Source organism: Gopherus flavomarginatus, chromosome 10 (assembly GCF_025201925.1).
Source record: "Gopherus flavomarginatus isolate rGopFla2 chromosome 10, rGopFla2.mat.asm, whole genome shotgun sequence".
Taxonomy (NCBI): domain Eukaryota; kingdom Metazoa; phylum Chordata; order Testudines; family Testudinidae; genus Gopherus; species Gopherus flavomarginatus.
Window position 1 is genome coordinate 69,095,615 of NC_066626.1, and position 13,096 is coordinate 69,108,710.

At 41.2% G+C, this 13,096-nt stretch overlaps 1 protein-coding gene across 3 annotated transcripts in view; it reads right to left on the minus strand.

Annotated features, from left to right (window-relative positions):
• PARP9 (poly(ADP-ribose) polymerase family member 9) overlaps positions 1–13,096 on the minus strand; it is a 32,603-nt gene that overhangs the window by 13,539 nt on the left and 5,968 nt on the right. For 2 of the 3 annotated variants that reach the window (XM_050917035.1, XM_050917033.1), the window contains exons 2-6: positions 7,989–8,028; positions 5,760–6,601; positions 3,479–3,706; positions 3,174–3,392; positions 1,022–1,097 (exon numbers count right to left, since the gene is read on the minus strand). In XM_050917035.1, coding sequence (XP_050772992.1) covers positions 1,022–1,097; positions 3,174–3,392; positions 3,479–3,706; positions 5,760–6,593 — 1,357 coding nt within the window. In that variant the 5' untranslated portion in view covers positions 6,594–6,601; positions 7,989–8,028. The remainder of the gene's footprint in view (positions 1–1,021; positions 1,098–3,173; positions 3,393–3,478; positions 3,707–5,759; positions 6,602–7,988; positions 8,029–13,096) is intronic. The other variant, XM_050917034.1, reaches the window with a different exon arrangement.

Sequence of the window (13,096 nt, forward strand, 5' to 3'; positions counted from 1 at the left end):
CAAAGAGGGAAGGAACGCCAACCCATGATGCCATCCTCACATCTCTTGAACTGAAATTTTACCCTTTGGCATCAGGACTCAATCACATGAAGTACGTTGTGCCATCAGCTCCCACTGATTGCAGTTGGTACTGACGGTGCTCAACATCTCACATGACCAGGCCAAAAGCTGAACAAAACTGTACCGGAAACTTTAAAGTGGTAACTAAAGACATGGCACTGCCTATTGCAGGTACAGGTTTTACCGTTAATTAAACATATACAATAAACCCTGGAACTTTATAGTAACTAAAATGCACTCAGCCTTCCTGTGAAGCATCAAGCTACCCAAACACTGCCAGAGGCAGCAAGGACCTGAGTCTGATATGACAAACCCTACATTCTACAGGATGGTGCTGATCATGTTCTGTATCAGTTTGCATGAGCTGGAATGAAGGTGCCAAAGCAGAGTAGCTAGAACTTTCTGTGTCAACAATTAACCAAAGCCATTGGCTCCTGAAATGGAAGGAATTGGGATGAAGATGACTGATTAGAGAGAATAGTTTATAACTATCAAAGCTCAGCTTCCTCTAGTTTGTATCCACATTTAAGAAATCCTGCTTTTGAAGTAGCAAACCCAAAGATCAGTACTCAGCCCTAACTCCTGATAACATCAATGTCAATGACATGGGTTCTTCAAGAGGCAAAAGACTGCAAAGCATCTGAAGAACTGAATAGTTAATGCAACAGTTACATTTTTGTTTACATGAATGAGAATCCGATAAGTCAAAAGGAGTCTAATGAAATATCATAATACTAAAACTAATTTTGCAAAACACAATTTTAGAAGAGGTAACACATGTTCCCCAATATACCAAAACCAGTATTGTCGTCTTCACCTCTTTATCACCCAGTCTGACAATGAAACAAGAGTCAAAAATTAAACACAGAGCTCTTGTGTGATGGTTTCCCCCAGATAACAGATATTTATTAGGAGAGTATAATATTCAGAACCTTACTCATCCCTTGTGCTCCTTACTTACCCAAATCACCACTTCTGTTGCATTCCGCATATTCTCCCAGTTTGCTTTTCGCTGAATCAAACTTGGTTCGGAAAGCCTTGACAAAGAAAGATTTAGAATCAGTTTACAACCAGCTATGTGTCAAACCAGCAACAAATGAACAGAGGCTGTCTCTCCAGATTTCTGTTAGGAAAACAATTTTAGTCAGTCTCCTTTCACACAGGCCCTGATGCTGGTCTCCTGTGCCAAACCTGGTTCCAGGGCTTTGTACAGGGACATGGATGGCATGCATGGGTGGCATTCTCCCCAGTTTCATCTGGAGGTAATATGTGGGGAACCCATGCGGCCAGGCTGTTACAGTTTATGGGCCAGAGCAGAAGCAATTTCTTCTACTTACAGTTTTATGCTGATGAATCCATGCTGTGCATTGTGATGCACTGACTATCCCCATATCTAAGTCACAAAGCTCCTCTCCATAGTCTCATGTGGAAAGCCACTGAGGAGCACGGCTCTGAGAAGCGGGTTTGTGCTTCCTGCAGACTGACATCCCTGGCAGTGAAAATACACTATTCATGTTGTTTTTTAGCCTTCAAGGCCTGTGGCAAAGACAGGACAGCCTTTGGCACTTCAGTGAAATAACTGGCTGTGTGAGCATGTGGTCCAAGGAAACACAGAGACAAATGATAATCAAACATAATTTGTCAGAGTTCTGACTTATAGAAAAAAAATGATAAAAATCATCTACAAATATCATGAAAAGTACATTGCAAATTAATACTACATTAGAAAAATAAGATTTTAAATGAATTATACTGACAAAAAAAATGAAGAAATTATACTGCAGATCTAAAGCATAAATGAGCAAAAGTCATTGTAATTAAACTTGAAAATTTTTATTGTAAATACTTCTAAAACTGAGGGGCAACATCAGAGTTTACATGAAAGGTGGTATAAGTTACATGTCAATGAGTGGGTATAATTCGGGTTATCTGACTCTAGGAGTCAAAATTGATGTAATCTACACATCAATGGCATGGAAGAATAACTAGAAGGACCAAAGAGGTAGGATTGGCTACCCCTTTTTCCAGATCTTCAATATGTAAATTATGTTCGGACTCCCTTACTCAGTTACTGATACCACACTACACTTCACATCTGAATTTGGTCCTGAGTATGAGTCAATTGTCCATGACAGCCTTTCAGAGCAGAAGCAAGAGCATAATATAACCTTTTTGCCAGCCCACACTCTATTGTACCATATATTACTTTTGCTACAGTATATAGGCTCACTCCTCACCTACTGAAATCAGTGGGAGTATTGGGTTCAACGAGAACAGCATCAATTTATAATTATATTTTTATGTATATAGATACCTAAAACAGCCATGTATAAATCATCTGGGCCAAATTCTCTGCTGGCATAAACTAGGACAGTTCCACTGAAATCACCAGCAGACAATTTGGCCTCAGGTGTCTACAGCCTAGTCTACCATAGAAGGCAAAGTCCTTTGTAACAATACATTGCTACAGGAGATGTTTTGACTGAATTTGCTAAACGCATTTCCCGTGGCATAACTTCAGCAGAAGTACTTTAGGAAGTCCCCAGTAAGTTGGAAGCAACACCTTCACTGTATACTGTATGACCCAAGAACTTCAGGAGGCCTAGGTGACAGCCATGGCATTGGGGCTACAGATAGGAAGGCAACTAAGTAAGCTCCCCAGGGGACTGGTGGATTTCCAATCAGAGCCTGTCTGAAATTCCTGCTAACTGAACCAGCAGACACACCCCATCTGCACATTTTCCCTTCCGCAGAGCCATGCAGCAGGGAGAAAGTGGGCAACTGGGCAAAAGAGGGAAAGCACTCTGCAACGCTAGACTAGAATTCATATTCCCTGAGGATTTGTTTCTTACATAGGCTGATTGCCGTCCCCTGCTAGGATGCCATTTATTGTCTCTTTCAGGGAAAGATGTCAATCAAACTCCCAGTCCAACTTTGCCAAGTTTGATCTTCCCCCAAGTTTATTCACAAGACACACCAGAGGCTTGCTATCTATTGTTAGAAATGATATATAGAATATAGTTTGGTATGTAAAGTACTTATAGAAATTCAAGGAAACTTTCTTCACAGTTATTGTGGGTTCTTCTACTTACAGTTAATGCTAAATACCTTACCTTGTAGACAAAACTGTTATTTGGATGGATCACAAAATACACATCTAACTTCCTCCCAGGATATTCCTTTGCAAAGCTTAAAACTTCGTCAATCATAATATCTGCCACTTCATCCTTTAGCAAATGTAATACTTCAGATCCAATTACTGGGAAAGAAATTGAAGGAAATGGATGCTCCTGAATCTTAAGCAAACATTTTGACATTGCAGTTTTTAGAATCTGCAGAAAAAAAGGAGAGTTTTAGACTTTATTTTACTTTTTGATATGAAAAAGAGGAGTGAAAATCCTCTCTAACAGAACATCACCTTGCGTGAATCACTGCTGCTTTGTGATGACCATACTACATGGAGCACAGACTTGCAGGCCAGATTGTATCCTTTTGTCAATATGAATTTCTCACAAGATGGAGGAAGTTTTTGAGACTCAAACAGAAATTCCTGCTGAAGAGATGAGCCTGCTTTTTTCAGAATTGCGCTTGAAATGTTTCCTCTTGACAGATCATTCATGACCACAGAATTAACAATAATTGCAGTCTGGAAGAAAATAACATAACCTCTCACTATATTTCACTTCAGGTAAATGCATATTCTACCCGCACTGCAGTCTGATCCCCACTTCAAATGTACCTGTGCAGCTGGTGGAGCTTTTTCTTATAAAAACTCCATCCATCCAGAAACTTCACCTTTTAAGGGACATCTACACTACATACTTCTTTCAATGTTGGGTAAAATACATAACAGCTGCTGCCCTCACCACACATTAAATAACAGTGTAGCCAGTGAGGTAAGGCTTAGGCAGGTAAAGACACAGTTGAAGAGTGTGCTTATGTATACAAGTACATCCCCTACACTCATTCTACTCATCCACGCTGTGCCTCACCATCTACACTGCTTTTTTTTAGTATTGTAGTGTCACTGCCTCCCTGCCGCTGGAGCCTTTTCCCAGTGCAAGGAAAGACTCCAGCCGTCAGGCAGGGGAGATGGGGAAGGAAGCAGCAGAGAAAGGGTCCACTAGCTCCCCACTGTTGGAGCCATTCCTAGAGCCTTTCCACTGCAGTGAAAGGCTCCGGCAGCAAGGAACTGCTCAAATTTTCCCTGTCTCCCTCTGCCAGAGCCTTTCACTGACATGAAAACCTACACACTGCAGAAAGCAGAGGATGCAGCAGGCTTTTCACTGTGGCATGTAACTACATGTAGCCTACACAACACCGACAGTGGTATGTATTGTAAATGTAGTCTTAAAGTAGTAAGCACTGCTGGCCATGCAAATAGTCCTCACAATCTTGTATACTCAGGAGGAATTGCAAAATTATGGCTGCCTTCTGTGCAGGAGCACTATGAGAGGATGGAAATCCCTAAGCTTTCTCCTTCTGCCCATCACATACTCCCTAGGGCTGCTGTAATTTGGAACTAAATTTGTGAAATGCAAAATTTTTGCTTATGGTATTTTGACCGCAGGAATAATGAGTCTAACCTTAGCTTGATTGTTTAAGAGTAACTAAAAATATAAGGCTACACCCATTCAATTGCTCAGAAGAAATATAACTTTCCATAGTCAGCTGACAGAATTTCTCCGCCATCAACCAAAAGTCTCAACTGGTGTCCTTTATTTCCACATCTATAAAAACAAACTTCTTAAGGAGTCCAAATGTTTCTTTAACAAACAAGGTATGGAAAATTCTGTGCAATACGGTCTGTTTCAAACAAATGCTAGCAGGTGATGCAGCTTCTGATCTAATCACCCTTTCTGGTTTGCCCATAACTAGGATTGCCATGGTTTTTACCATGCTATAATAAATTAAATAGGTCTGTTTAAATCAAATACCAGTTAAAGATGATGTGTACACTGGTTTTAGAAAATATCTTCAGCTGTTGTAGTATATACTAAATGCACCAATAGTGAGACTGAGGGCTGGTCTACACTAATGCTATACGTCAATCTAAATTACACTAGTTCAGTTACTCAAGTTATGTAACTGAAATCAACTTAACTTATGCCAACTTACAGTGGTATCTACACCCCACTATGTCAATGGAAGACGCTCTCCCATCAACTTAGCATGCCTTCACCAGACACGCCTAATCAACACTGCTGCATCAATCACAGCAATGCCGATTTAGCCAATAGCGTAGACATCTTCAGAGGAGCATTCATCCCATTCCAGGAAAAAAAAAAGAAGGCAGGACATGATAGGATCTAGGAGAGTAAGCTTCTTGGGACTACATTAAAAAATGTTATTAAAATATTACATTAAAAAAAAAGTAAATGTTAACGTAGAGTCAGGACAGCCAATAACTTTATTCTGTCTGGTGTTGTCTTCTATCCTCTCATAGCAGGGCTCACTCACAAAGAAAACTTTTCAAATTCAATAGCTATATAATAAGAAGACACCTGGGTATATATTGTATTGGTTCACTGATTCTAATGTTGGGTGGCTAAAGACAAGAGGGCAAGATGCATATTTACTTGAACAATACAACATGCCCTCTAATCTCTTAGGATCCAATCCTGCAAGGTGCTGAGATGCAACTCCACACTCAGTACTTCACAAGATCAGGGTCCCCAGGGTCCACTGTGAAGACTTACATGCTGATCTTCAATTTGTCCTCTTATGATATGTAGGTGAAGACCATTAATTGTGATGGAATCTGGAAGCTGGTTTGCTGAAGCTGGCACAGTCTCCTGAAGTGAGTTGATGTCACTCCTCCCCAGCAACTTTTCACAAGCCCTTTTCATTGCCACAACTGTGGGCTCATCAATGTTCACCAAGTGGATTTCTTTGACCCAACCAAATAATGGAGCTAGTTCAACAAAATTCTTTATAGTCTGTACAATCATATGAGCACATAAATCTAGTGGGAAGCCAAAAATTCCTGAGCTCACTGCAGGGATAGCCACAGATTTTATATTATTCTCTGGAGCATTAACATACTGCAGGATATTTATAATGGCTACCTCAAGGGTTCGACAACATCTCTCACTTTCATATACAGACCATCTTGGACCTACTGTGTGGATAATTTTCTTACACGAAAGCCTGCCTCCACCTGTTACCGCTATCTGACCAGTGGTGAGTGTTCCATGGCGCTCAATATAATGTTTACTCTCTTGTTTAATTTCTGGCCCACCAGCTTTCGCCAGGGCAAGAGCAAGGCCTCCAAAATGGTGCAGATGTTCATTGGCTGCATTCACCAAAGCATCAGCATTATGTCTTGTCATATCATCCATCCAAACAGATATCTCAATTCCTTCCTTCAGGGTTTTCCTGTATACTTCAAGAGGACATCTTATACTCTTAAGAAGAGCTATACAACCAAACTTCTTCTCAATGAGGTCACGTAGACAGCTCTCTTGTCTTGTAAGGATTTCATAAACATCTTTACTGATGGGAATTATTAAGCTTTCCTCCTCTGTATCCATGCTGGACACTAGAAAATAAAACAATTAAGAGAAATGCAGTGATCCAATGTCAAACATTTTTAATGCACAGCATATTTTAAAGCTTTCAATCATTATTTTTTAAATTTACTTGGGATGATAAGGGAAAATTACTTACTGATCATTTCTTTTGTCATAGTCTTCACTTCTCCCATTCTACCTCAGAGACACAGTAAGGACGCACAGTTTTTGGTTCTCTTTACCAATAAAGCAAGGAAGCAAAGGCCTTATATAAGCCCCAGTCTGGCCTTATTCTTGCTCATTCACTTGTTAGCTGCCATAACTTTAACTCTTCTCCTACCCCAGCCAGGCGAATTCTGTGTTTCCTAAATCAATGTGCAGCCTGTAAGGACTCTGTCCTATGGACCAGGTTATATTTACACCCTCACCTTTGTTCTAATCAAGTGCCTTTCCCCAACTTCCCAGAAGGAACTCTTCTTCCTTCACCTATCCATGTGGACTTCCCTGTCTGGGTGGTCCCATCATCCCATCCTTCTTCCAGGCCTTCTCACCTTTCTTCCAATCCTTTATGGACCACCACTAATGTCAATTTCAGGAGCGTGGGGAGTCCATTTTGATTTTGAGGAACAGAAGAGGCTCCGCATCAACATTCTGGAGCTGCCAGATATCCACCTCATCCTACAAACCTGTGAACACTTGGTTTTCCAGTCCTATGTTCTCACCCAATGAGCTCACTCTTTAGTTCTGCAGCTCTTCACAGGCCCTCCCTTTGAACCCACAGAAGGCACATTCTCCCTGCAAGTCTGAACTTTAAGCAGCACTGTAGAAAAAGAAAATAGGCTACTATCTTGTTTCACATAAATCGCCAAACAGCTGTCAGATCAAATTTTTTTTATCATAACCCCTCAGATAGAACTATCAGTGAAGAGCTGCAAAGGTCTTTATACCATTACCAATCCCTGGAGATATATACTCTTCTGTGTTGGTAGATTTCTATAGAACTATATACAGTAGGTATCTCATTAACTTGTTTGTGTAAATTCTTACAATTTGCATGAGTTTACCACACTTTTCAGCTGAGCTACAGTACCTATTCTCTGCACAGAGTCTAAAAATACACTGTTCTGCATCTCATTGTTAGTAAGTTGCACTGAATTTCAACAGCTTTCATCAAAACATCTTTCCTTTAGCACACCTGTACTGTACTTTTAAAGGTGTGAGGAAACCACATATAACTAACGAAACATAAAAATGATATCCTTGTCCACGTTGTACATTTTGGTTTGCTTTCAGCTAAATCATTTGCATGCTTTCAAGCTTACTTGTTTTAGTGGTAGTGAAATTTCAGTTCAAAGAAGAAGGGTATTAATTCATAAATTCTAATCTGCTCCATAATGTGAAAAGAAAGAAGTTTACCTAAATCGTAATCCTCCTCAGGAGTCTCTGGATTGGACGTCTGTGAAATAATACAAAAAGAGGAAAAATTTAACATATTATATTACACACACATATATAAATATACTCTAGTGAGCATGTGCAAACTAAGATTTTTCAAAGGTTTATAATTTAGCCAAATGTGGATAGATTGTCACAAGGATGGCAAAAGGATAAAAGGCCACTTTCCTGTCAAATTTCAATTCCCTGCTGCAAAGCCTGGGAGAGCTACAGCTGCTAACAGGGAGTTTCGCAAGGGAGTTCTCCAGGTGAAAGAGGAGCAAATACAGCGTCTGTAGTGTGTGTGTGTGCGCGTGAGTATGTGTTTGGGAGTTACTTGCTGTGTGCTGTGTGCTGAGCTTGTGTTTGTCAGTCTGTTTGGCTGGTTGGTTGGTTGAAAGACTGTGTGCTGTGGCGGCAGTTGGAGGCCGTGAGCTTCAAAGGAAGGTTTGAAAGCTCAAAGCCTCTGATTATTGGCTGAGCCTTAATAAGTGGGCGGGGCATTCACTCAGGCCAGGGCTTTATAAAGCCAAGCACAAGTGACCAGGGAGCTTGCGACCAGGGGCTGCTAACAAAGAGTTTCGCAAGGGAGTTGTCGGTCCTACCTGTTCCCCTGTAGTCCCCTTAAAACCTATAATCCAAACCATATTCCAAAACCCCTTTCTTTAAACCACCCTTTCGTTAACTAGGAGACAATGCAAGCAGAAGCCCAGCAGCAGAGTGGGGGTTATCCAGTTTATTGCACTGAGTGTAGCAAGTATGATTACCTGCCTTGTGGACGGGTGGCATATGTGTGCAGCCGGTGCAAGGAGCTCCTGGCCCTCAGAGACCACGTACGGACTTTGGAGGCCAGGGTGGTGGAACTGGAGGAGCTAAGAGAGGCAGAGAGGTATGCTGATGAGGCTTTCTGGGACACTGTAGAATTGTCCCACCTCCGCTCAGACAGCCTCTGTGCTGTTGAAGAGGAAGAAAGGCCCAGGGAAGCAGAGCAGTCAATGGGAGCAGAGGGAAACCTTCCCATAGTTGCGACCATCCTTCCAGATGGTGCTGGGGTTGCCTCTCGCACTGAGGTTACCTCTCTTCTTTGCTAGGAAAAGGCAGGTTTTAGTAATGGGAGATTCGATCATTAGAAACATAGATAGCTGGGTTTATGATGACTGGGAGAACCGTATGGTGACTTGCCCGCCTGGTGCGAAGGTTGCGGATCTCTCGAGGCATCTAGACAGACTTCTGTGTAGTGCTGGGGAAGAGCCGGTGGTTGTGGTACATGTAGGTACCAATGACATAGAGAAGGGTAGGAGAGATGTCCTGGAAGCCAAATTTAGGCTGCTAGGGAAGGGACTGAAATCCAGGACCTCTATGGTGGCATTCTCAGAAATGCTCCCAGTTCCACGCACAGAGCCAGGTAAGCAGGCAGAGCTTCAGAGTCTCAATGCGTGGATGAGACGATGGTGTAGAGAAGAGGGGTTTATGTTCATTAGGAACTGGGGAAACTTTTGGGATAGGGGGAGCCTATACAGGAGAAATGGGCTCCGCCTAAACCAAAGTGGAACCAGACTGCTGGCACTAAACATTAAAAAGGTTGTAGAGCAATTTTTAAACTAGGAGATGGGGGAAAGCCAACTGCTGCAGAGGAGCACGTGGATCGGACACAGACTTCTCTTAGGGGAGAGTCTGATGATAGGGAATCTCCAGGTTATAGTCAGGAACAGAGGACGGAAGAGGATAATGTAAGGGCCGGATCAGATGATAAACAGTCACATAAAAAAGAATCTGGCACATCAGAAAAGGGCAGACAAATAAACAGGGACAAGTTTTTAAAGTGCTTGTACACAAATGCTAGAAGTCTAAATAATAAGATGGGTGAACTAGAGTGCCTTGTGATAAAGGAGGATATTGATATAATAGGCATCACAGAAACCTGGTGGACTGAGAGCAATCAATGGGACACAATCATTCTGGGGTACAAAATATATCGGAAGGACAGAACAGGTTGTGCAGGGGGAGGAGTTGCACTATATGTGAAAGAAAATGTAGATTCAAATGAAGTAAAAATCTTAAGCGAATCCACACGTTCCATAGAATCGCTATAGATAGTAATAGTGATGATGAAATTCTAAGGGAAATTAGAGAAGCTATCAAAATTAAGAACCCAATAATAGTGGGGGATTTCAATTATCCCCATATTGACTGGGAACATTTCACTTCAGGATGAAATGCAGAGATAAAATTTCTCAATACTTTAAATGACTGCTTCATGGAGCAGCTGGTACGGGAACCCACAAGACGAGAGGCAACTCTAGATTTAATCCTGAGTGGAGCGCAGGAGCTGGTCCAAGAGGTAACTATAGCAGGACCGCTTGGAAATAGTGACCATAATACAATAGCATTCAACATCCCTGTGGGGGGAAGAACACCTCAACAGCTCAACACTGTGGCATTTAATTTCAAAAGGGGGAACTATAAAAAAATGAGGGGGTTAGTTAAACAAAAGTTAAAAGGTACAGTGACTAAAGTGAAATCCCTGCAAGTTGCATGGGCCCTTTTTAAAGACACAATAATAGAGGCCCAACTTCAAAGTATACCCCAAATTAAGAAACACAGTAAAAGAACTAAAAAAGAGCCCCTGGCTTAACAACCATGTAAAAGAAGCAGTGAGAGAGAAAAAAACTTCCTTTAAAAAGTGGAAGTCAAATCCTAGTGAGGCAAATAGAAAGGAGCACAAACACTGCCAGCTTAAGTGCAAGAGCGTAATAAGAAAAGCCAAAGAGGAATTTGAAGAACGGCTAGCCAAAAACTCCAAAGGTAATAACAAAATGTTTTTTAAGTACATCAGAAGCAGGAAGCCTGCCAAACAACCAGTGGGGCCCCTTGACGATCGAAATACAAAAGGAGCGCTTAAAAGACGATAAAGTCATTGCGGAGAAACTAAATGGAGTCTTTGCTTCAGTCTTCATGACTGAGGATGTTGGGAGATTCCCAAACCTGAGCCAGCTTTTGTAGGTGACAAATCTGAGGAACTGTCACAGATTGAAGCGTCATTAGAGGAGGTTTTGGAATTAATTGATAAACTCAACATTAACAAGTCACCGGGACCAGATGGCATTCACCTAAGAGTTCTGAAGAACTCAAATGTGAAGTTGCAGAACTATTAACTAAGGTTTGTAACATGTCCTTTAAATCTGCTTCGGTACCCAATGACTGGAAGTTAGCTAATGTAACGCCAATATTTAAAAAGGGCTCTAGAAGTGATCCCGGCAATTACAGACCGGTAAGTCTAACGTCAGTACCGGGCAAATTAGTAGAAATAATAGTTAAGAATAAAATTGTCAGACACACAGACAAACATAAACTGTTGAGCAATAGTCAACATGGTTTCTATAAAGGGAAATCGTATCTTACTAATCTATTAGAGTTCTTTGAAGGTGTCAACAAACATGTGGACAAGGGGGATCCAGTGGACATAGTGTACTTAGATTTCCAGAAAGCCTTTGACAAGGTCCCTCACCAAAGGCTCTTACGTAAATTAAGCTGTCATGGGATAAAAGGGAAGGTCCTTTCATGGATTGAGAACCGGTTAAAAGACAGGGAACAAAGGGTAGGAATAAATGGTAAATTCTCAGAATGGAGAGGTGTAACTAGTGGTGTTTCCCAAGGGTCAGTCCTAGGACCAATCCTATTCAATTTATTCATAAATGATCTGGAGAAAGGGGTAAACAGTGAGGTGGCAAAGTTTGCAGATGATACGAAACTACTCAAAATAGTTAAGACCAAAGCAGATTGCGAAGAACTTCAAAAAGATCTCACAAAACTAAGTGATTGGGCAACAAAATGACAAATGAAATTTAATATGGATAAATGTAAATGCACATTGGAAAAAATAACCCTAACTATACACACAATATGATGGGGGCTAATTTAGTTACAACGAGTCAGGAAAAAGATCTTGGCGTCATCGTGGATAGTTCTCTGAAGATGTCCACGCAGTGTGCAGAGGCTCTCAAAAAAGCAAACAGGATGTTAGGAATCATTAAAAAGGGGACAGAGAATAAGACTCAGAATATATTATTGCCCTTATATAAATCCATGGTACGCCCACGTCTCGAATACTGTGTACAGATGTGGTCTCCTCACTTCAAAAAAGATATTCTAGCACTAGAAAAGGTTCAGAAAAGGGCAACTAAAATGATCAGGGGTTTGGAGAGGGTTCCATACGAGGAAAGATTAAAGAGGCTAGGCCTCTTCAGCTTGGAAAAGAGGAGACTAAGGGGGGATATGATAGAGGTATATAAAATCATGAGTGATGTGGAGAAAGTGGATAAGGAAAAGTTATTTACTTATTCCCATAATACAAGAACTAGGGGTCACCAAATGAAATTAATAGGTAGCAGGTTTAAAACAAATAAAAGGAAGTTCTTCTTCACACAGCACATAGTCAACTTGTGGAACTCCTTACCTGAGGAGGTTGTGAAGGCTGGGACTATAACAATGTTTAAAATGGAACTGGATAAATTCATGGTGGCTAAGTCCATAAATGACTATTAGCCATGAAGGGTAAAGAATGGTGTCCCTAGCCTCTGTTCATCAGAGGATGGAGACAGATAGCAGGAGAGAGATCACTTGATCATTGCCTGTTAGCTTCACTCCCTCTGGGGCACCTGGCATTGGTCACTGTCAGTAGACAGATACTGAGCTAGATGGACCTTTGGTCTGACCCGGTACAGCCTTTCTTATGTTCTTATGTTCTTGGCTTTGCAAAGAAAAGGTCACTTGAATTTTCTTAACATTATAACAATAATCTTCTTAACATTCAATACACTAAAAGGCAATGTATTTTTCCCTAGCCTTGTTCTTGGCAATGGCTCAACATTTTGACTGACAAGACAGAAAGAAGAAATTGCACTGGGGTGAATTTGGCCCTGCAAGATTCATCCCAGCACATTCCCTGGCCATGCTGGTTGTTTTTCCCATATGGAGTATGTTTCAGTTGGGGATAGATAACAGCTTCCTGAAGTGGATAACATAACCAAGAGAAAGTTAATTTGATTTTCTGATTATTTCTTTGTTTTCTCTCTGCCTCGCCTCAGGAG